The sequence below is a fragment of the Daphnia pulex genome, chromosome 7 (assembly GCF_021134715.1).
Source record: "Daphnia pulex isolate KAP4 chromosome 7, ASM2113471v1".
In the NCBI taxonomy this organism is placed as follows: domain Eukaryota; kingdom Metazoa; phylum Arthropoda; class Branchiopoda; order Diplostraca; family Daphniidae; genus Daphnia; species Daphnia pulex.
This window is the reverse complement of record NC_060023.1, coordinates 8471264-8496859: the sequence shown is the minus strand read 5'-3', so window position 1 is coordinate 8496859 and position 25596 is coordinate 8471264. Positions and strand designations below refer to the sequence as shown.

The following is a 25596-nucleotide window of genomic DNA, read 5'->3' as shown; positions in this document are numbered from 1 at the left end:
CCCAATCATCATTGTGCCAGGGCATCGTAAACACAATCCTCAAACAAACAAAAAAGTAGCCCATCTTATTTTTTTTCTTTTTTGAAATATAAATATAAAAGCAGACAAAAGAGGTCGCTAGTTTGCCGTATGCAAATACTTCACAAAAAAAAACGACGCGCCGCATAATATAATTCATTTTAATATGATTACGACACCAAAAGCGGATGGCCTTTTTTTTATTATTATTCTTCTTCTTTTTCTTCCGGCCGGAGGTGTCTCAACACATTTTATTTGTCGTTTTCTTTTTCTCTCCCCTTTGTCTTTTGACAAGTCAAGAGACACACACACAAGCAGAAAAAGGAGGGGGGAGAGAGAGTAATATTTCAAGAGGCGTGGTCGCCGTTGTCATGACGACCAGGTGTAATGGAAAACAACAGACACAAACCCTCGTCGGAACAACAAACGCCAGGAGGAATGGAACATAACAACCCCAACACACACACACACAAAAAAAAGAAAGAAGAAATATAAAATAAAATAAAATAAAAGTAGACCCGACGCAACGGCCTCATCATTTATACGACGCTACCGCCGTCGTTGTCGTCTGCGACGCTCGGCGCACACACAGCGGGAGGGCCATAAGCAACAACCCCCCCCCCCTTTTTTTTACTAGACATAATCGTGATGCCATTCGGCAGTTAACCTCTTTCAAAATAAAAAAAAAAAAAAAGAGTTAGAGCCTAAAAAGTTATAGATAAAATTTGGTCTTGTATTATTTTGCTGGGGACGCATTCGACGTCTATTTCCTGTGTGCCGTAGTCGGTGTGTGCTGGGTTAGAGGCCCAGCAAGTTGAAGCTTTGTGGTCCGGAAGAAGGACGACGTCGATGCGTGATTGCAGCTGCAGCAGAGTCCACACATATAGCACATCCAACAGCCCAGCAGCAGCACAGCCGAGGATTTGATTCGGACGTGAGTGCTGTGTGTGTCGGGATATAGAGTTTCTCTCTTGTCTCCTTATTTCGCCCAATGACGATTACCGTTCCATTTTCTCTCCCGGTGCTGCCGACGTCGTCGTCGTCGCTGTGCTGCAGTCGAGTTCGCTCGGCTGCTGCTACTGCTATACACTCCCGCTTGCACGACGTACGTGTGTAGGGCGAGGCTATACCCAGAGCAGCAGCAGCAGAGTTGTAGACGAGTCGATCGATAATGAACGAGCGCGTCATCATTTTAACTCGGCTAAAAGAGAAAAAACAGGCGAGCGCCCACCAGCGCTCGAGAGAGCAGAGCCTCTACACACACACACAAAATAGAACGTCTTGAATCGCAAAACTTTGTACTTATATAACCCATTTATTCTGGGCAGATTTTTATTCGGTTATTTAAAAAATGATCGGTATATAGCGATGAATGCGGATGAATGAGCGAGTCGATCTTTTTTTCTGTAAATAGCCCATCGCGAATAATTTATAGTGCTTTAAGCTATACATGATTGTTTGTGAGTGTATAGTCGACAAACGTATAGCTGGAACGTCAATAAAACAAGACCAAAGTCGTCGGTGGATGTGATCGATGATGAAATCGACGCGGCGTCACCTTGACCTTCGAAAAATAATCGAAACTCTCCGACGCTCTTCTTCTTTCTTCTGCTGTGTGTATGTATGTATGTATATACGAGAGAGAGAGAGTCTCTCGTGCGTCTACATATGTGAGCGGGAGGAAGAGCTCACGGACGAGCCATCGATCTCCCGAGTATCGAACGCTTTTCCAAAAGTTCCCGCCACGTTCAGCACGACGCCAACCACGTGGCTATATATCCCGTACACACACACACACACACACACAAAGAATTGATTCAATAAAACATCTACAACATTCATTCGCCTTGCCTATATGCTATGTTCCTCCTGTAATCGATGCCATCGATCGTTTGAATATTGTAAATTGCGCGCCAATTTTGAAATCCTAAATGTAGCCACAAACAAGCAGGGCAGGTGTGTTTATAATATACGATGTTGCTGACGGGGTTTACACATAGTTTTATATAATACATTCTTATCTTTTGAGAGAGTATATTTGACATTTTGTGTGTCATTTTTTGTTTTTGTCTCAACTAGGAACAAGGGAAATCCGAGGAATGTAATTTGCATCTGTCGGGTTTCTTTTCATTTGTGCTTGTCGCCAGTTAACATTTTTCTGTCTAAAAGGATGAACAACATTCACCCCCCTGAAATATTACATAATAGATTGATATATACATTTATCTTTGATTGTATAAGGTCAGCCTCTAATAATTCTAGCCTATATACATGTACAATGTCTATATACTGTTTGTATAGTGCTATGCTGTGTGCAGCAGTGTTGTTTGGCGTCTGAACTCATATCTGCGCTGTTTGATATGGCAAGTTGAAATGCATTGGAGTGAACGCGTGTTATCGTGTCGTCGTCGTCGTCGCGGGTTCCTGGCGGTGGTAGTGGGTGCTGGATGGGGAGAAAACCAGGATGAAAGGGAGAATGCGGATAAAAAGGGAGAAAAAGGGGGGAGAATATAAGCAGCCCCGTCAGCCAGCAGGAGCTTCAACCCCATTGGCGTGTTTCTCATCCAGCACATGCAGGACAGCAGCAGCAGAAAAATATATATACTCGACCCCGGCGTCGTTCTATATATCTTCTATACATATCGTATAGAGCTAGAACTAGAGAGAGAGAGGATAGACTTTATACATGTCGGCCATTTTGGAATCTACCGACAGCTGGGTGGCTTGCTCGCTCCCGCTCATCACAAGAGAGAGGGGGGGGGGGTGAGGAGTACAGTGCGCGAGCACACCCTCCCCGCTGTTCTATAACATTCGCCCCTCCCTATAGATATAAATTCGGTTGCTCCCCTCCGTCCCTCTTTTGCTGCTGCTCTCCTTGCGACGCTCTTCATGAAAAGCGGCGAGGGGTGTGGGTAGGGAGGGAGGGAAGGAGGGAGGGAGGAGGAAGAGCATAGAGCAGAAAAGAAACGACGAGACACACACAAGGCAGTTTGTGTGTGTGTGCGTGTGCGCGCCGGACCGAGTTCCAATCAGCTGCAGGATTTTTTTTTAAATACTTTTTTTTCCCATTTTCTTATTTTTATTTTTTCAAGTCCTGCCGATTTTTTGAACGCGCCAATCTTTTATTCGTCGGCCGCCGTTTACCGGAAGAACCCTTAAAGCCTAATATTTGAATTATAGTTACAAGCATCGAATCAAAGTTGATTTGTGCTGTATAGAACGAGCGGCTGTGTGTGTGTGTCCTGCAGTGCTGGTGAAATCCTAAATAACAAACTCGCAGCATATATAGGATCCAAAGAGAGAAGAACGGCCGTCGCTGTTGTGCTGTGCTGTGCTGAGTGGCGTCGGCGCCCGCGCACATCAATTCATCCTATAGTCCTCTGGCGTGTGCTGTAGCCAAACAGCAGCAGAAGAAGAAGCCGAGAGTGAGGCACACATCCAGGAGTTTCGTGTATATCCAACCGAAAGTGTCAGCCAGCGCTGCTGCTGGCACTACCAAGTGACTCATTCCACAGTGAAAATATAGGCAAATTATATAGTCCTATATAAACAAGAATTCAATTCATTCCCAGTTGTATCATCATCATTCCATCATTACAACCCAAATCGCGAAGGCCTACAAGTGAAAATTCATCTGTGCCACCAGCACCATCAATCGGATAGTTTCAGCGTCGAATTGTGTGGGGTGTTTGTGGGTGTGTGAAAACATTTCGGATATTAGTTGGTAAATCGAACGATCGTCTCAAAAAAGAAAACGCCATCCATCACATCGGATTATATCAATGAATTAGAAATTGCCAGTGTTTTGGTGATGGCCATTGTGGAAGGCGAAGCTTTGGCCGGTGGCGGCGACGGCGGCTGCGCCCTCCGACGCGCCGTCGACGGTGGCGGCAGAAACGACGTCGGCCCTCTATGAAAAAAGAACGAAATATATTCACAGCGCCTCTCAATGCTTCTGATTTCAACGAAACGAAACTAATGACATAAACCACTAAATCAAAGTGATTTCATTCATTCCATTATATATTTCTCCGAATTATATCAACATTCCAGTCAATCGATCATTCCATTTGATTCTAGTCGTGTGTCTAATAACTCTATTCTATATATTACTCAACTAGTCAAACAAACAAACAAGTGAGCGGGGAAATCGCGTCGACAATTTGTGAGCGCCAATGAACGAGTGTCATGGAGCGGGACGTGTCGGATCGTGAGCTGCTGGAGAATCGCAATTTGATCGGTCACTTGTCGTTCAACTGGCGCGAATTGCAGGCCGATGTGGCCGACTGCGTACAACAAGAAGAAGAAGACGAACAGCAACAACAACAACACGATCGCCATCATCACATTCATCAACGGGGTTTGGTTTTGAGCGAGCGATCATCGCCACGAGCGACGATCATGCGCTCTCGCCGATTGCGTCACGAGCTCGGCGGCGAGCGGGAACCGCAGCAGCAGCAGCACCGAAGGAGAGAAGAAGAAGAACAAGACGATGAAGAAGAATTGGAATCGGCAACGTCGCCTGGACCTCCGCCACAGTCGCCAGCGGGAGGAGTCCCAGCACCTCCGGCGTCGGCGGCAACGCCGTCCAGCACTCCGCCGTCGTTCGGTCTGCGCGGCCGGTTACGTCGGCCGGTCATCCACCAGTCGCCAGTGCCTCCGTCGCCTCCGCATTTCTACGACGACGACGACGACGAGGAAACGACGACCATGACCCGAGGAGGAAATGAATTGGACGACGACGACGACGTCGAAGAGCAGATGGTTAGTTACCGGCATCGCCACCAGGAGGCAGCCGGAGGGCAGCAGCTAGTTGGAGGCGGAGCTCTGACTTCGCCGGCTCCTCCTACTTCGCCCGGCGCCCAGCGCCACCACCACCACCACCACCCACACCACCACCTCCACCAGCAGCACCAAGAGTCCCACCACCTCCAGCAGCAGCAGCACCACCACCACCACCACAACTTGCAACTCGTTTCGTCAACGGAGGCAGGTGCTGCTGGACTGGCCGGCGCCAGTGTTTGTCCTGACCTGGACGACGACGGAGAGGCTCAGCTGATCGCTCGCGGCTCCAGCCACCACCACCTCCAGCCTCATCTCCCGCACCTCAGTCACCACCACCACCACACCCACTTGGTGAGCGGCAGCAGTGCCAACTCACAACAACATTTGCAACAACAACACCACCGGCAACTACCTCCAACGGTTCTCTCCGGATTTCATTCGCCCGGAAGTCAAGTGCTCGTGGTCCATTCGCCTGCGGCGGCGGCTCCTCAACACCCCGAGGAGGAGGAGGATGACCAGGAGGAGCGATCCTCTTATCTCTTGTCCCACCGCCAACAACAACACCTGCAACAACAACACATCCAAAGCGCCGGATTGCAGCCGGATAACAACAATCCAGGAGGTGGTCCATCAGCATCGTCGGCCAGCAACGGCAACAACAACAGTGAAGCCAATAATCATTTCGATTCCGGCGATCCGGCGTCTGTGCAACAACAGCACGAGGACAACAACAGCGACCCGCAGGATTTGCGGCTGGTGGTCCGCCATCGCGGGGTAGTGACTAGACCGTCGCAACTGGACAACAACCAACAGCATCCGCATCCGCCGGAAGAAAACGACGACGACCTCGTCGACGAGGAGGAAAGTGAACTGATCCAGCACCGGACGGACAGCGACGACGGTGGCGACGACGACGTCCATCCGCACCACCACCATCCGCACCACCAGCACCACCACCTCCAGCAACAACATCACCAACAACAACACCACCACCACCCGCAACACCACCACCCGCAGCAACAGCATCCGGTGGCCGGTGGCGTCGATTCGCCGCTGGGGTCGGCCGATTCCGGTCTGCTCAGTCCCGGCGAATTGAGTCCGTCGCGCGGCCTGACGATGCTGGACGCGGCCGACTACCGGGCCATCCACGCCTCGACCGAGTCCAGCTACCAGACCCTGCAGTCGCTGGGCTCGTCGGGCAGCAACAACAACGGCCCAGGTGGCGGAGGATCGTCCAGGATGTCACCGCATCCGTCGGCCTTTGTCGGAGGAGGAGGCAACAATGGCGGCGGAGGCAATTCCGGCTCTTACGCCACTCTGACGCCGCTCCAGCCGCTGCCGCCCATCTCTACCGTCTCTGACAAGTTCGCCTACAGCCACCATCCGCAACAACAGCAACAACAACAACAGCAGAGCATGCAACAACAGCAGCTGAGTCACCACCACCACCAGCAACAACAGCAGCAACAACTTCAGATGCACCACCACCACCATCACCTGCAACAACACCAGCAACAACATCAACAACAACACCACCAGCACCACGGCGGCAACAACAACGTGTCCGGCTCGTTCACCGTCATGCAGAACAGCGCCGGATTCGTCGGGCAGATGGGCGGGATGGCCGGGGGGCAGCACGGCGGGCCCGGCGGCGGTGGTTACGCCGGTGGCTATTCCGTCGACAAGCTTCCGCCGATGGCCCTGTCGCCTCCGCCGCAGCAGCACGGCCACTACGGCCAGCACCACTCGGTGGTGGTGGCCGGACTCCACCAGACGTCGCCGCTGTCGCCGTCGTACGGGACGGGCGGCCACCAGCAGAACAACGGCCTGCACTCGCCCAGCAAATCGCTGGACTCGCCGACCGGTTACGACTACACCATCCGCGGAGGAGGCGGCGGCGGAAGCAGCAACGGATGCCTGGGCCCGGCCCAGCACAGTCCCGGCGGCCCGTTGAGTCCGCAATCGCACAGTTCGCTCCATTCGCCTCCGCACGCCGGATACAGCGTCCTGAGTCAGGTGGCCATGAACGGGCTGGCCGGCCCGGGTGGGCCGCTCAGTCCGCCACCTCAGCAACTGTCGCCGCAACAACACGGACATCAGTCCCAGCAGCACGGCGGCCAGCAGCAGATGAGTCCGACGCCTCCGCCCGGCTTGAGCCTGATGGAGCGGATGGAGCGGATGGAGCGGATGAGAGACGCCATGCCACAATCGCCTTCGCCGCCGCTGGGCGTTTCGCTCTCACGCGACGCCATGATCAGTTCCATGGGCGGAGGGACCATCCACCTGGCCAGTTCCAGTCAAATCCACCTGGCCGGCCACTCGCAACAACAACAGCAACAACAACAATTCGGACCGGGCTCGGTGGGTGCGACGGCGTCCAAACATTCGCCGCCGTCGTCCATCTCGACCAGCAGTCCCAGCAACGGCGGAGGTGGCGGAGGTGGGGGTGGCGGAGGAGTCGGCGGAGGAGGCGGAGGTGGTAGCAACAACAGCAGCAACAACGGAGCCGAGCTGGAAGAGATCAACACCAAAGAATTGGCGGCCCGGATTTCGGCCGAGTTGAAGCGGTACAGCATCCCGCAGGCGATTTTCGCCCAGCGGGTCCTGTGCCGGTCGCAGGGCACCTTGTCCGACCTGCTGCGCAACCCCAAGCCCTGGTCGAAGCTCAAGTCCGGCCGGGAAACCTTCCGCCGCATGTGGAAGTGGCTCCAAGAACCGGAATTCCAGCGCATGTCGGCACTCCGCTTGGCCGGTAAGTTTCTATGATATTCTCATTTATTATTATTACATGTCCAGCAGTATGTGTGTGCTGTTTGATGTGGTGGGGGTGAGTGAGAGACGGGCGAAACCTAACACAAGCGGTTGTCATGGTAACGTCGCCCCAGCAGAGTTTTCCCTTTTCTGCCCGCGTCTTTTTTGTTTCTACACGACAACCCAGCCAAAAGTTGGGAGCTAGAAACAATATATACATGTACACACACATGTCCTTGCTGCTGGACTCGTCTATTTTTTTGTGTTTGCTGGACGCTATATGGCGACGGCCTTGTTTGTTTGGGACTCACCTTTCGCCCAAGTGCTGCTGGTGTCTTTTCTATAGGTGAAAGAATCCAGTCGCTATGCTGCTGCTGGCCGGCCAGCAGTCAGCCAAAGTCTATGAATAGTTGATGATCCGATATATAGGACTAGCTGCTGGTACCCCTGTCCTGGCCGGCCTCACACACACACACATATATAGAAAGAGTCTATAGAGAGAGAGAGAGTTCAGATTGGTCAGCGAAAGGCCAGCATAGAGAGAGAGAAGTAGATCTATCCGATCAAGATTGGAAAGATATATACACTGATGTATATAGGCTGCTGGGCCACAGCGCTCACTTGATAATATAGTGACGGCCAAGCAAAGCGGAGGAGATCCAACTTGCGTGTGCCCAGTATATATATATATATAAATTCCGCAGCACCCAGCAGCTCTGAATTGATAATCAAGCACTGCAGAAACGTAATATATAACAAAGTCAAGAGAAGGAGAAATGTGTTTAGCTGCTATGGGAGAGATTCGATTTATCTTTGATGTCATATTATTTATATAAAGAAAATGTAAGAAAGGTCTGGTCACTCTTTTTTTGAATAGTTTTATATCTTAAACAGCATCGCTTCTTTTTATATGTACGCGGAACTCTATATACGCTGTGACTTTGAATGATGATTTCTTACATAATGTATTATATACGGGTACGCGTCGCGCCCGATATAAACTGCCGAGCCACACCCATTTACTATATACACACAAAAATGTTTTTAAATATTTAAAAAAAGAAAAAAGGGAAATAAATATATGTATAACTACTATATAAATATATTTCTTTTCTTTTTTGTTTTTTAAAAAGGGGTATACATAGATATGGATCGGGTTGCGTAACTTACCTGTCATCATTAGCGTCAGCTGCATTGTTTTAGGTTGATATTCCTGCGCCATACATACTCCACGTCAGTTTTCTTGTATAGAATCAAATAATATCTAAGATGCATAAGGCGGCATAAGGTAAAAGGGGGGCCGATGTATTTACACACAGGTCTTAATATCCTCTCCTTATAATGATTAGCAGTATATATCTTTAGACCGTCTGATTCTTTCTCCCGTTCGTATAGAGATAGTCTCTACTATATACACACCATCTAATGAAGATCTAGTGTTACTATATAATAGCTTAGATATAGCCTATATCATCTGTGCTGGGCAGCAGAAAGCCGATGGCTGCTGTATAGCCTACAAATAATACAATATATATTTATAAATAAGCTGTAAATATATTTTATCTATTATTTATTGTTTATAAAAACGCATTTCCCCCGTGTTAAAAGACACACAAAGTGATAGAGCGAGGGGCCAATGTGTGTGCTGTGTGCTGTGTAGAGGTGAACTGTGTGACGATTGCACTACGAGCTTATTCGTTCCCAGCAGCAGCAAAAGAGAAAGAAAAAACCGATCGATAAAATGTGTTCCCATTGCTGCTGTGTGTGTGTGTGTGTAAGCTCGACACACACACACACCGAATTTCTTTGCTGTGCTGTTGTTGTATATTTGCTCTACTATCCCCCTCCCCTTCTATATACTATAGCTACTACTATATATATATACCTTTTGTGGAAGTGTGTGTACCTTATAGACGTGGAGTATCTTATCGATCGATATATCCCCTCTCCTTTCGTCCTATTCATCGAAGAAGAAGAAGAAAAAGGAAAAACAACTATGTAGTTATATATTAGAGGTGTACGTACACGACGCATTAAATTGATTTATATAGACGCCCGACAGCTATATAATACCCGCTTATTATTATATATATATTATAAGAGAAGCGCGTGTATATAACACACATAGCTACCAATAACCATTTAGGGATAAATAATTCCTATAGAGAGATCTATCAATAAAAATAGGCAATCTATAGGCCTACTATACACTAAAAATAGGCACATGTCAAATTCCATATCAAATGTATAAATATAATAACTTGCTGCTATCTCCTTAATATTTTTCACGTGAAAGATTTTTCTTCTCCGGGTTTCTTTTGTCGGACACACACACACACATTCGCTCCCGTCATTGTCTCTGCTCATCATCGAGCTCTATATCCCAGCAAACAAAGTAGGATATAGAAAAAAAGAATATTTTTCAGCTAAAAGGGGTGGATATAAAAATATAAAAAAAAGAGTTTTCTGGCGCGCTGTTTGGTTTTTCTTTTCCGTGCTCATTTGAAAAGGGAGTCGCCTTTTGTTCACCGGCCGGGAGAAGGGGTAGGGGGGCTGAAATGGATAGAGAGAGCTAGTGTGTGTGTGTGTAGTTCAATTCACTCCTTTTGTTCCTGGCTCTTTTTTTTTTCTCACACAGAAAAGAAACGACAAACTCGTACTCTTCCCTCAATTTTTTTTGTCTCTGATTTTTTCTCAAGGGTTTCCCCTCCCTTCCTCAACTATATTTATATCTACTACTTGTTTTTTTTTAAGACTACAGCAGACATTTTGTATAGTAATCGATTGGCGACAACTTTTTTGAAAAAAAATGTGACATCATATAGGAATTGCCTAACTTGTTTTATATATCCAGGTGTAAATATAAATAAGAAATTGTTCTTGTATAAAAGTGGATATGTGTGCTGGCCTACATAAAAGGGCTATAGCAGCTATATAGCCTCTATTGGTTGCGTCTTTTATTTATCGGTTGCCATGGCGACCACTATACACAAACCACTATAGCCTTTCTACACAACCCCTCTCTTGTGCTGTTGGCCTTTATACATCAGTATACTGTATATATTCTTCTTTTCATTTCTTTTTAGATGTGTGTATGCATATATATATTCTTTTCGATACACAGTGTCGTCCTTATATTTACACACTGCTGCTGCTACTGCTCGGCGAGAGCGCTGTCTCTTATTTTGTCAGCCGTGCGTGTGCTGTGTGCTGTGCTGGGCTGCCGTGTTATAAGGGAGCGCAGCAGAGTTTTCCAGGGGCCTCCTGGAATATATCTAAAATTTTCTCCAGAGAGAAAGAGAGAAAAAAAGAGGAAAAAAAATAAAAGAGTCTCTTGTACATATATGAAAACAAGATGGCGGCTGTCGTGTATTATTATTATTATACAACATCCCCCTCTCTGTGCTGTTATATTATCTGAAATGTAATAACGACCAACTTTAATGCAAATCAACTTTGACAAAATAGAACAGCTCAACTGCCTTATTTATACGTAGTAGGCCTATATCTTTCTAGATTCTTTAGGCCATTATACTGTATATTTTGAGAATAGCATTTTCGAATGGCTTCTTGGTATAACGTCATATAACATTGAGAGTTACATCTTTCTATATAAATATAAAAGAAACGAGTGAATCAAAACGAGACCCCACACCATCACAGTGATATTTCCTGTGTATAACATTTAACCGCAAACGTGCGGATATATAGAGTCAGATCTCAACCCCCCCCCCCCCCCTTGTAGGACCTCACACAGGAAACTTCTAATATAGTTGACTCTACAGAAAGTATTGAATTTCCACGAGGTTTTCCCTCTCAGCTTTTATATTCTTGCCATGTTTTGCCTACTGCATGATATTTACCGGTAGGATAAAACCCAGCTATAACAGCTATATACATATTACGTGTATGCATGGGGAAATATATGTATATCATCAGGAGGAGCCACATCCAGCAGCAGCAGCAGCACCGGGTGCTGGTGTTTAGATGTGCATAATAATAACCTCGATATAGCTGTATGTCTAATATCATATTTGGAAGATGTGTACACATAATATATATATACTATACATATGTCTATGTGTGTACATGTCTAAAAAAGAGATGCAAGACGATGATATATCCCCTAGTGTGTCGTATACATTTCCTGGCCAGCACCGGTGCGGATTATTTCCTCTGCACAGTCCTAGAGTATATAGTCATATTAAAATAAGAAGAAGGTTTTATATAACGTCCGATTTAGCAGCTTAATTATATTCGCGATATATAAAAATGAATAGTTTATATAATTTTGAAATAGCCTGTATATATTTAATTTCTTGGAAATCAAATCGATTTCAAATTATATACATTTCCCCGTATATTTTTAATTTCAAAAAAAGAAAAAAAAGTTGGATTGAAGATGAAACGTGCGAGTCGACCGACGATGGAGATCGGCTTTCGTCCCCCCTTTTTCCTTATATATTCCTTTTCTCTCGTCGTCTCTATCCACATTTCGAAGCCGATTTTCTATTATTTAAACAATAAGAGAGGGGACGACGACGACGAAGAGAAGAGAAAGAAAAGAAAAGAAGAATGGAACGTTGTGCTGGATAAGAGTCGAAACTGCGCTGCTGAAAAGAGAATATAAAGAAGCTATCCTGCTGCATGCTGCTGCTGCTGTTGGGGGATGGATAGAGAGAAAAAAGAAGTGTCAAGTGGTGTTGGAGATCTGCTGCTCCTGTGCTCTCCTGCTGCTGGGAGAGAAAGAAAAGAAAGAAACTATAGAAGAGTTTCTTTCTTTTTAAGAGCTCGCGATCGTCCCTCCTCTTTTTTTTTTACCCGGGCTGCTGTATATATGTATATACGCATATTGGGGTGCGTCCTATATAGTATGTGCTATACCGGACTATATTTATAGCCCACCCAACCTATAAGAGCACATAGAGAGAGGAGTTTGTCGTGTATATCACGATGGAGAGACAGTCGAGTCAGCAGCCACAAGCTCAGCACTTTTCTCATCTCTATCGTTTCTAGATATCCAGCATGGATGTGTGTGTGTGTACTCTATTCTATATATGTCTCGACATGTTTCTTTGACTCTTTTTTTTCAAAATTGGCGCCATTTTCCCATTTGCAACGATCTGTTTTTCTATAAATTCCAAACTGATCTTGATTTTTATAAAAGTTCAAATAGTATAATTCTCGGTAATTCTCTAGATAAATCGGCTATGGTTTATATTAGACAAGGGAAAAGAACAAAAAAAAAACCTATGTAGCACAGCAGCATGTGTAGTATATAGGTCTATGGGTTCTTTTTCTATTCATCAAGCTGACAACAGCGAAAACTACTATACTATATAAAAGGGTCTCAAAAATGTGCACTGCGGGATCACAGATGAGCTTTTTCCTAGATTCTTGATCATCTCCCTTATCTGCTCTCTAATACTGCGGGGACCACAGATAGATATAGATATCTATAGAAAAACAAACAAACAAAAAGAGAAAATAAAAAGGAAAACCGAAATATGGAAAACAATAGGGAAATTCATGCAGCACCAGGAGATCATCACGAGCACAGCAGCTAAATGGGGCACCTCAGCTCTTTCTTTTTTTATTATTATTATCATTCTTTTGTGTTTATCTATATTCCAGAGCGCGTCGACTTGTGTACATTTTGTCTTCTTTTCCTGCTGATGATTATTCATCTTTGATTGCTGTGTCGCCTCATATTATATATTCATCCCCCCCCCCGCGCGGTTATATTGTAATACTCACGAAACAAACAACGTGCAGCAGAGACAATCATTTGTTGTTTTTTGATCGCCTTCGTGCTGATGCCACAGCAGCATCAGCACAGTCCCTATATATTTTTATTATCTAACCATCTCTCTCGATATGTTGAAATGATATGCTCATTAAAATAATAAAAACGGAAACGCACAGCGGAAATGATTGGGCGATGCGCGCAGTTTAATTTTGAAATTTGAAAAAAATACCCGCGAAACGTGTGTAGAATTTGAATTCTTTAAAAACAAACTTATTTAATGCAGCAAGGGAATTTGCATCATTCATAAAAGATGAGGGGCTCAAGGTGATGTAATAACAACAAAGACGGTTCGAATTTGGTATAATAGAAAGGACCAGGACTCTGAGCGGCACATGTGACCATCTGCCGGCGAGTTGCGTCACACATAAAAGTGAGGGGGGAGCAGTCCGAATGATAAAAAAAACAAACCCAAAATGAATAATTGAAAGTTTCTACAACGACTTTGATGACGCGGAATCTAACCCCCCCCCCTTTTTCCTTCTATAATACACACATATTCCTCTACACACTCAAGTGTGTATACATAACCAGCTGTTCATATAATGCGTGTTACATATATAAGGGCCTCCGTTGTATATTATGAGCTCAGCACATAACAATTCATTAAGAATTATTTATTTATATAAATCCCGTATGTATATAAAATCACCCCCAACTGGCAAAACCAGAAAAAAATGGTGGGTCCGCACCCGTTTGAAACTTTCCCTGTCTTGTATAACATGCGCCGGCGCCATTAGTATACATAAAATAAAGAGCAGGTGAGAAAATATTTCAACATGCACAGCGCAACAGAGCCTACTGTGTGCTCTCTATATCTATACTGCTACTCTCCCTTTGCTCTGTCAATGTACTACTATATGATGGCCAGGTGATGCGATTAGATTAGATTTAAAATTTAAATGAATCGCATATCATTTAACTGGACTAAATTTTGTGCCTCTTTTGTTGGATGCATAGTCTCAATATTGCGCTTAAATTAGACGCTATGCAAATGGCTGTGGGCGTGGTCGTCATCATCAGCCCAACAGACGCCATATAATGGAGGATAGTTATGTACACGTATATATAGTATATATTAGATAATATATAGCTTATGTGTACATATATATAGCCTTGCCGTGTCGGGGGCTCGCCCACTACATCAATAATAACACCCACGTTTGATAATAATATTCTAGGAAATTTCGTTAATGTTATTAGACTCTTTTATTTTCTTTGGACTAACACAGTGGACCCCTATATGTTGAGCACTGATAGATGAGCTAACAAGATAGTAGGCCTATCCTTCCTCTCCACTTCCCCCTCTTCTTTTTCTCCGTACATGAAAAAGATGAAATCTCAAATATATACAAATCGCCGGTTATATATTCTACTATAAACTATAAAGCTGTTTAGAGAATAGAAGAGGAGCTAGAAACGGAAATGAGGGTACCAAAACTATTGTATAAAATAGACGTAGTCCCGGTCCGCAGGCTATACATGTGAAAATATTAGACACAGTTGTATGGCTTAGTACTTATACTATCAAGTAGATAGATATATAATTGACGTATATAGAGCATTCAAGTGATGTGAACCAAATATAATATAAAAAAGGAACCGAATTTTTTAAAAGAAAAAAATTTCCGCTTATTAGCTGATATATAGTTACATAGTCCGACATTTAAAAGATTGGCGTGCTGGAATGTCTAGATTTCAATCGGACCATTTGTTAGACATATATTGCGCTTCAATAGAGACATATGTATATATATAGTATACGCATCTAACCAATCACAGCACAGCATAGCATATCCAGCAACCAAGTCCTTTTACACAATATGTTTCGCTCAATCAAGCACAGTCGACGATTTTCTGATTTTTTTTTCTCCATAAATATATAAATATAACTCCCCCATCTTATTATATCATTCATCCCCGTCGGCCAATTTTCTCCGGTTCAATCGATTCGATTCGCGCGGGGCCAATTAGGTAAACGAGTGTATAGAACCCCCCCCCCCCCCCCCACCCCCTCGCTACTGCTGCTGGACTATTCATCTATATGCTGGAGCGTTGAGAGTCTACAATTGAAAAAATGTTGAAAATTGGAAATAAGAAAAAAATGTGAATTATTATCATAAATAGAAATGGGAAGATCCGGGCCCCTATATCATAATAGAATAATAAATATTTTTGAAATTGATCACATCATCTGATTTGTAGAATGGATTCAAACTAGGAAGAAATCATTTTTCCCCTTTTTCAATTAGCTTGAAATGTATATAATATTTTCATTTCAAATATTTATATATAAAAAAGGGGGTGAAGAATGGATAGATACGTCTCAGGTACATAAAAAGACGTGCTGAAATTCGACCATTATACGCACCGATGATTGGAAATATGTTGAGTCTAGATAAATTTTTTTCGTGGGGGTTGAATAATAGATAATAAAAAAAGGCGAGATAATAATCGTGACGATAAGAGATTGATGTGAAAATGGAGCAACATGTCAAATGAAGCGGGAAAACCTTTCGGAGCTGAGGTTCCCTCCTTGATTATTATTATAAGGACAGCAGCATCAGCAGCAGCCGTTTTTCTATATACTATGTATTATGGGAAGAAGAAGGTCTCTCTATATTGGATGACTCCATCGTTTCGTTCGTTGGCGTTTCTATTGTATACCTCCCCAGGAGATGAAAAGTGCCCTCTCCCCTATAGGATGTAGCTGTCTATTGAAAAGGGAGAGAGTCGAAATCATTCTTGCCAGTAAACGAACGATGCGACATCTTCTTCTCCGAAAAGGAGATGACGCACAATTAAGCTTTACACAGACACATCACCCCGCGCCCAAACTGGATTGCCAATTTCGATATAAATAACGACAGCACAGCAGCACCCATAGCAGCCAATATGGGAAAGACATGTGCATAGGCTACTCTCTCTATATGTTTGAATGGCAGCAATTATAATCTCGTGTTAAACATTTATGCAACACTTATTACTATTATATCGTTTATTAGCAAATCGAACTATATTATAAATGTTGGACACTTGAAATTTGCTATATGGAGAGACTAGTAAAAAAGGTACTGCACTTGGAGACGATAAAATAATATACACAATAACCCCTTGAGAATTTTATATTCGAGCTGTCAACAGCAATCTCGGCGATCTCGTCGAAAACGAACGTGAAATTTCTATGGAAGCGTTATAGATTATTACACGACCAGACAAATAATATAGCCTATTATATAGTATATACTGAAAAGATGGCAATCAAATTCAAATAAAGGGTTACATTATTCTATATATATTAATATACTCGTAATAAAAAGAAATTCAGCATCAGTGACTCTGCATCGGATTCAGTGACGGATATTTATAAATAACCGCATACCACAATATGTTTAAAAGGATCATCTATAAACAATAGCGGCCAACATGCAGCATTGGGTCGGATATATAAGGCGTCAAATATTAAACATATATCTCCTGTCCTGCTGCTGCTGTTCAAATGGCGTATTGACACGTTACAAGGAAATAGCCTTTTCGTATATAGGACCCTGCGCTGTCACACTGTATATAGTGCTGTATTATAATAACAAGAAATAAAAGAAGAAAAAGGGGAAAAAGCTTTTTGCTGCCCTCCCTGGCGGCCAGTACACAGTTGCCTCTACTCTTTTTTTATATATACTACCTAACCTAAATCGAACCCATGCAAACTGTGTATAGGCTACTATTTCAAAGAGGGCCACCATTACAGAAAATGTGTCTCATTTCTTTCGGCAAGTGCTGATTTCACACATGCAGAGTATTTAATATCCAACTGCGCGTATATTACGGCTGTATAACAAAGGATGTGTATTATAAGACCCCACGACTATATCAACTGTGTCTGCATACGTATATAATAATGCCAGAGACTATAATATACATACGGCCACTGTCCGAATTGGACGGTTGGTCAAAAGTTGGATCGAGTTCCCCATCTAAGCAACGTCCGGCTGTTAGATTGTGATGCACATCAAACGAAAGGCTGTTTATATATAATATATATTACTATATAGCTACATCAGCAGCCATCATGTGATGAGCTGCAATATCAGACTGTGCTGGTGGACATGCAAGAGTCGCATCGTCAGTTTATATTTCATCGGCACAGGCCGCATGATTATTACGTGATGGCGACTAATATATATTTATTTTTCTTGTTTCTAAAATATCTTTAGGAATTTTTAGACATGTCAATGACCTATACTATACTCCAATTGGGCTAATAAAGGGAGTTTTCTTTTCGAATTTCATCGGATATATTCGTAGGCCTATATTGCAGATCTATACTGTATTAGACACAACATAAAAGAAACTATAAGAAATCTAAGACTTTGGGTTAGATGCTGCCTATTTGCTCGTATATAAAAAGCTTATTCGAGGGCTATAAAACCTTTTTCTTCACAGGCAGTGCTTGGCAGAGCAGTAACCTATACATTTGAGCTTAACCAAGGGTCAAGGTAAAGGAGAAAGTGTATTGGGTATATAGCAGCTGTATATATAGAAGAAATAAAAGAGTCTATTGTTATATACTGTAGCCTGCTGCTGGTACATATAGAGAATCCTAGAAAACCGTTGACTCTGGTTGATATTGGACAATGTGTATATAACTCTACATCTTCTTGACTTGGTGAATAATACATACAAATCCTTTTGCTGAGGATTTAACAGGGTCGAAAGAAATCAAACAGACAAATCTCATTCACCTTTTGAAAGAATTTTCCATTCCATTACATCATGTTGCGCAGTCCATCACGTCTATATATAGTTACGTAATATGATCGTGCTGGTCGTCCTTTTTATTTGGGCAGCATATAATGTCATTACCAAACAGTTGGGGCTTGATATAAATTCTGCGCAGCTGCTCCCGCGTTTTAAAGAGAAACGGACTCTATAGCACAGCAGATTGGGGCTCAAACCTCATTATATAACGTATGTATGTGTGTGTATTATAAGTAGCTAATCTAGCCCAGTCTCTCTCTCTCTCTTATAACTGCGCTAACACCCCAGCATTGAATAGAAAGAGTCGACATGCAGGACAGCAGCAGCATTTTCATACAAAGTCTGCTGCTGCTGAGGAAGTGGACCTTATACATTTCCTCCAACGGGATTGGCTAAATGAAAATGGGGGAATAGCACAGCACACGAGTGTGCTGGGGGGGAGCAGACCGAAAGTTCCGCGTGGATTGAGAACCAGCAGTGGCGGAATAAGCCGAGCGCGAATATATATCTAAAACCTCCAAAGGCTTTATAAACAGCAGCACACAGCACATGCACATCATATTACGTGTGTAATATATATATATTATAGCCAGCCCTTGTACATTATATACAAGTTGAAGGCACTATATGTTCAGGAGGTCGTGATCCAGTCATGCAAAAACATATAATATAGATTTCCCTATAATATATAGACGACAGAACAACAGCAGCAATCTATTTTATGCATATGTTGTCTATATTCTTTGTCTTTCTGATTATTATTTGTGTCATGATTATACGTTATGTATTCGATGGAAAAATTCTAATTTAGAAATAGATTGAGAGAAACTTTCGGGAAATGAAGATGTATGCTGAAAAACAAAGTCATTCACGTCTATCAATCACAAAAGTTATCAAAGGCAAATGTGGCGTGCAAGAGTCTATATGAAACTTGTCCATATTTTTTGATCAGATCCAAAAGTATAATATAATAAGATTTTTCGATGAAAATAATATTTCGATGCATGGGATTATACAAATAAAAGATAGAGAAAATATTGGACGCGGACATTGTTTTTGAATGGCTTATATAGCCTACATATAGCCGGACGTCGGCAGTCTGCCCAGTCTATAGTTATTCCCCTTTTCTTATATTCTGTGTGCATAACGAGATGCTAACGACAACCCCTATAGCTTATATTCCTCCCCTCTCTCCACCCTATATATACATAACCACACCCATCGTCCTATTGGCTGTTGAGCATCTCCCCCTTTTCTCCCCTCGCTCTTTCCTTATTCCCAGCACACATCTAATGGGCAGGCCGACGGTTATTTGCGAGCGTCGTCTAGTCTAAAAAGAAGAAGAGAGGACACTCCCTTTTTCTTCGGGAATTGTCCGTCTTACAGCGACACTTCTTTTTTCTTTATTCTGCGTCTCAAACGGCCAAGGTGCTGCTGCTGTGCTGTGCTCCATAGCAAAGGTTTTTCCCACTTAACTTTTCGGCGGTTTGGCACACGACAGCACACTCTTCGTCTATCGCCTGGCGACAGAATAAACGGGCCATATGCACACTGTCCAGCTGTGTGTATATATATATCTATAAAGACGGCCTGGCCAGTCATGGCGTGCCGCATACTACTACTCCTTACTACTTTACTCTAATACATTGGACAAGGGACACATCAACTGTTTTCGGCCCTTTTTCTCCAGCGAAAGGAAATAAAATCAAGAATTTCTTTTTCTTTTTCTTACTACAGACTGGGCCTGGCCCCACCCTTTCATGTATCGATCGCCATCTTCTTTCTTTTTTTCTAAACTCGGAAGAGGCAACTAATGACGGAAGCGTCGATTTTTTTTTTTAAATTCAGGAAATTCTTTTTAAAAAGATTTTTGTTGTTGTTGTAGGCCAAACTGGACGCGTGTCTAAGTGGCCTAAACGCGTGGGCGTCAAGTGTGTGTGTCCTCCACCGAAAACAATTTGGCATCGCTGTAAAATCCAGGAAATTCAGAGATGAAAAAAATAAATAAATAACAAGAGACAACAAAAAACACAAAATTTGAAATTTATTCCAAGAGGGAGGAGGAGGAGGGAAACGTTCAGGGGCGGCCATTTAGCCCGGAGGCGCGGGCGCTATATATCTACGAGAGAAAAGGGTGCGGATGAGAACGCGAGGGGAGAGAGAGAGAGAGGGGGATATGAGAAAATCCCGCGTTTACTAGTTCGTTTAAACGGATGTCCCCAGTGAACATCACTCGTTCGTATCCTCGTAGAGTCTCTCATGCGTCATCTTCTTCTTCTCTCCCCCCTTTTCCCTATATAACGTTTAGTTCTTCATTATCTTCATAAGTTAATAACTTCGTCATCATCCATTTTTGGCCCGGCGCCATCTTTGAAATAGATTTTCCCTTCTCGTTTTTTCTTCTTCTCTTTTTCGCCGTCCGTTATGTACCTCAGATTGGGGGACGAGAATGATTTTCATTTTTCCGCAACACTTGACGCAATAGCATTAACAAAATGTTCTTTTAAATGCTCCCAGCATCGCGGCCACTACCAGCAAATTCGCGGGTCCCAATGGAATGTCATTTATAACGAAATTATTCAGGAGATATCTCTCTGGCGATTAAAATTTAAAAAGTTAATCCCGTTTAACTGTATAATATTTTCAGTTTTTAGAAAATTTATAATTTGGCATTTATTTTGGGCAGCAGCACTTGACCCGCGTTTTTTGAATCCAAATATCCTGTGGACTATATTTTTTAATGATGGCCTCGACATTTCCCCCATTTGGACGTGTGAAGAGAAGCTGCTGGGGTGTGGAATGAAAATAAAAAAAGGGATCGAGACTAATTAACGATCATTAGCGAAAACACTCGTGAATTCTCTTCTTCTTATTCGGTGGCTCTGCTGCGTTTCCCGATATTAAACAACACACGCAGGATGGGTGATGATGGGTGGGGGGATATAACAAATCTAAAAGAAATGATGGATTTCTATATATTTTCCAACGGGAAAAGGAAACGATGTCGTGGGGTTTGACATGCCCAAGCAATTATAGACGCACGGCGTCTATTTCGATTAGATTTATATGGGGAATATTATATATAAATGACTGCCGTGTATGTAAAAGGGCGTGACGAGTGTGTCTAAATACACTCCAACAGTCATCCGATCGTTTGTTACACACAAGTGACGATCTGCGCGATCGCACGAGCGTGAAATCTCTTCTCTTTTTATTCACGATAATAAAACGCATCATGCTGGTAGAAAATGGCGCGGAAAGTGGGCAAACAACTGGAAATTAACGGGACACGGGCCAGCAGCAGCACTCGACATTGTGAGCAGAGCTACAAATATAATAATGGTGTGAAATAAACTTCCGTGAAGAGCTCCAAACGAGCGTGACCTATATGCGCCGAACTTTCGATTTTAAATCGCCAGATATCGAGTAGATCTATCGATAGATGGCGCTGATGTCTGCAAATGACATTGTCTCTAGAAACTCCATTTCTTTTCAGACTTTTTTCCCCCTTACAATATACGATGTGTGAATTGTACCTATATACCTCAAACACAGGGGGGCGGGGGTGAGAGAGGACGAGGAATTCAATTTAGTCGTCAGACAAATCCCCAAACCCCGGTGGGTCGCTGTTGGTTTCCGACTTTCTTTGATGACAGCAGAGAAAGGAATGGATGTATATATCTACAAGGGGCGATTGGCTGAGCTCCTCTATTTAATATAAGCCACTCTAATATAGGCCACTCTAGTCTGTGCCACGTAACTCCTATTGCAGCATCGATTGCGATCGCCAGTATAGGCTAAGCTAACCAATGCCTGATCGAATTGAATTTATATCGAAGAAGAAGAAAATTATTTATTTAGATTACATTATATAATAGGCTCTCTATATAGGATAGATTTCAATTTGATTATTTTTTTTTTCTATTTCCAGTTGGAGGACATGCCCAGCAACACACGCCGCCGTTCGGGGAGCCACCCAGTAAGTTGACATTTCTTTTCAGGGTTGTTCATGTTGTGTCATGTAATATTTTAAAAAGCTGGGGTTGAAATTCGACGATCTGCGCTTGGATATTCACTGCTGGGTAACGCCCAATCAAGTTTCCATGGCCGTCGAAAAAAAGGGGCTAATGTTCCCGGAGTGATCAAACTGTCAAAATGCATCAAAAATCCGTCACGAAATGGAGAGTGACATAATGCGCTTGTCATATGCGAGGGATACACATCCATCGGTAGTAGTTGTTTGTTTCACTCGCAAAAAGGGAATTTTGAAACACTCAGCGCCATCTAGCGGTCGACGAACTAAGCTCTTACTGATTTGGCGCGAATAGAAAAACATTTGAATTGAACAAAATGGAATAGAAAACTATAATTATAATTTCTCGTAATTTCTTTTGTGTTCCATCAGCAGTTGCAGTTGTTTGCAAGCGCAAAGAAGAGCAACCGCCGCCACCGGAGCAACCTTCACCAAAGAAGCCTCGTCTGGTTTTTACCGATTTGCAACGGCGAACACTCCAGGCCATTTTCAAAGTAAAAAATTTGATTTTTAAAACAATTTGAATGAATTATTAATGATCAATTGAATTCATCCAAATAAAAAGGAAACGAAACGACCGTCTAAAGAAATGCAGGTGACGATAGCCAAGCAACTGGGGCTGGAGCCGACGACGGTGGGCAATTTCTTCATGAACGCCCGGCGTCGCTCGATGGACAAGTGGAAAGACGAGGACGGCGGCGCCAAATCGCCGGGCACGAGCAGTATGGGCGACGTGGACGGCTGCGACGTCGACGGGGCTGGCTCGGTCAGCATGTGCGGCAGTCCGTCACCGGCCTCGTCGCCCACCGGGGCCGGCGGCGGCGACCCGCACGGCGGTCACGTCATCAGCCACGGATCCCTGCACCACTCGCTGGCCACCGACGCCTTATGACAACAACAGAACCAGCACCACCTGATCGCATTCGGCCAGTAACAAGTTACCAAAAAACATTTTCAAAAAATTAATAAATAAAATATCCCCCCCCCCCTCCCAAACAAAAAACAAAACATATGGACACACACCGACGGCTACCTCGACGTTCAAATAACCTCCCCTTCTCATCTCTGCTCCCTATGAAAAAATTGCGCGGGAAAAAAATAACGTTCAAATATTTTCTAGTCGTGAAACCCCCCAAAACAAACTGAGTCAAACAGCCCAGTGAGGGACTGGAGTCCCTGCTCGGTTTCAAACTTATCAACTTAAAATGATCTCTCTCGCTATTAGATTTAACGATGATATCAATACTGCTGCAAAAGAAAGAAAAACAAGTGCTAGTCAAAATGAATGCAAAATGATTTTTGTGTTTTTTACCCACGAGAATTTCGTTTTCCCGCCATTTCGCCATTTGCATTCCATCACACGAGTCCTTTTTTTACATCAATAGTCGAAAGGTGCCGGCGCTTAATTATGTGAATGAAAAATTCGGGAGAAAGAAAAAAAAAGAAACATTTACCAGTGATCTCATGTCGAATGGTATATCAATTCACCCACATCTTTAGTCATTCCGAACAACAAAAACAAAAAAAGGAATAACAATTTGATCTCTTAATATCTAAACCATTCCATAAAATAAATTTAATAGTCATTTTTCATTATTATTATCGATCCTCCCCACCCACCCTCTCTATACATAAACAAATTAAGGAAAACCCGTGCGTGTGGTGTGCTGTGTGTTGTGTGTGTTTTTGGGGTATGTCACAATCGCTCAAGGATCGTGCGCGTCCACACAAAAAAAAAACGATTTCGGGGAGATTCACGAAAAGAAATGAGAACAAAAAAGTTATTTCGCGTCAAATTCAAAAATTGAAAAAAAGAAAACCAAGTCTAAATTATATACAGGCCTATTTTATGTATGCCGTATATATCGTGCTGAGCAGAAGAGCGACCAACCGGAGAATGGGGAAGAAAAAACCATCACAAAATTTGAAAAAAATAGTCCATATGATATAATATATAGCCTCTAGTCCTTAATATATATTATATAATAAACTCTTGTCAGCCAGTTTTATATAATAGACCTAAAAATCTAAGTCGGCGATTGATGGCAAAGAAAAATGGCAGCCGTTCGTCTCTCCCGAGTGCTCCCGCGGGTTGATATAAATATAAATATACATTCGTTTTTCTTTTCAATTAAAAGAAACACACACACCCACACACACACCCACCTGGTCTTAATATATATATATATAATCGAGATTATCCTCCACATCACATCATCATTAGATAATCTATAATATTGCTCCCCCCCCCCAACACCACCACCTTTTTCGACAACACACATCACTCTAAAAAAATCATCACTCGTGTCTATGTGTATAACTAATAATCCCGATCATTTTTGATTCGCGCCGATTTTTCATTTGAAAAAAATGGCGGGAAGCCGGCGTGTGTATGAATTGTGCTGTGTATTTAAAATAACTTCTCTCTATAGTTTAATTTCCCCGAGAAAATAATGCGGTATTATTATTATTCAATTATAATAGCCTTTCCCTGTTCGAATCAAACACGCTCTTTTCTCTTCTTCTTATTTCTTCTTTTTCGTTTCATTTTCCTTTTGTATACAAAAACCAAAATATTTCCCATCGGTGCGTGTCCGTGGCTATATATTTCTCATCGCATTCCATCATGTACATTTTTACAAGAAAAACTAAAATTTCGATTTAGAAAAAAAAAAAAAAATTCCCGACCGGTCACGAAAACAAAAATTTTTTTTTAAAAGAAGAACAAACGCCATTTTTTTAAATATTTTTCAATTGTTTTTTTTTCGCGCCAAAAGAACAAAAATTCAACATATTACTTAAGCGGAAAAAGTAAAAAAAGTCGTCGTGTTAAGCGATATCTCGCCGATATTATTAGGATTCGCGCTGCCATCATTAATGAAAATGAAATGAAAAATTAATACGGAGAAGGAAAAAGTACTTATTTCATTCATAGTCAAAACGTGTCGATTTCGTCTCTCTTGTTCTCTTTCTATCTATATTCGTTTCGGTTATCAATTCTTATCACGACCTGATCACGCAATGAAAAAAAAATGCCCTTTTCGAAAAAACAAATTCGTTTCCCGTTTCATTTTCACGACACACACACAGCAAAAATCAATAAAAAGAAATTGTGTATGATTTGTTTCGTGACAAAAAAATATTTCAAATGTGAGCACGCGTCCCTCTTGAACAATTCTATATACCAACTCTAGTCCCATATTATGTCATCTGATGTTATGTTTTTATATCTACACATACATACCGTTTGAACGGTACGTGAAGGTACACATTTCTTCTTTTGTTTTTCAACATCAATGACAAAAAAAAAGGAAAAACAAAAATGTTTTTTTTTAACGTAATTCAGTTTGTTTGTGTGATTGTTTGAATTTGCAGAGAGCGTTGAGAAATTTGTATGTGCCGTGTGTGTGTGTGTGCGTTGACCGCTCGGATGTTTTATCATTTT

General features: G+C 42.8%; 1 protein-coding gene across 2 annotated transcripts; it reads left to right on the top strand.

The window, feature by feature from the left end:
- Window positions 1-2975: 2975 nt before the first annotated feature.
- LOC124197439 (neurogenic protein mastermind-like) lies at window positions 2976-24859 on the top strand. Of its 2 annotated transcripts, none has more exons than XM_046592890.1 (4): window positions 2976-7555; window positions 22050-22097; window positions 22524-22645; window positions 22717-24859. In XM_046592890.1, exons 1-4 carry the CDS (start codon window positions 4207-4209, stop codon window positions 23041-23043), a joined length of 3846 nt encoding a protein of 1281 aa, XP_046448846.1. In that variant the 5' UTR covers window positions 2976-4206; the 3' UTR covers window positions 23044-24859. The 2 variants fall into 2 exon arrangements, with proteins under 2 accessions (XP_046448846.1, XP_046448847.1); XM_046592891.1 differs by having other exon boundaries at window positions 2998-7555; window positions 22527-22645.
- Window positions 24860-25596: the final 737 nt, after the last annotated feature.

Coding starts and splice junctions, on each gene's coding strand:
- LOC124197439 (XM_046592890.1), top strand. CDS start 4,207: ATGGAGCGGGACGTGTCGGATCGTGAGCTGCTGGAGAATCGCAATTTG. Junction 7,556..22,049: donor GTCGGCACTCCGCTTGGCCG/GTAAGTTTCTAT, acceptor TTCTATTTCCAG/TTGGAGGACATGCCCAGCAA. Junction 22,646..22,716: donor CACTCCAGGCCATTTTCAAA/GTAAAAAATTTG, acceptor CCAAATAAAAAG/GAAACGAAACGACCGTCTAA.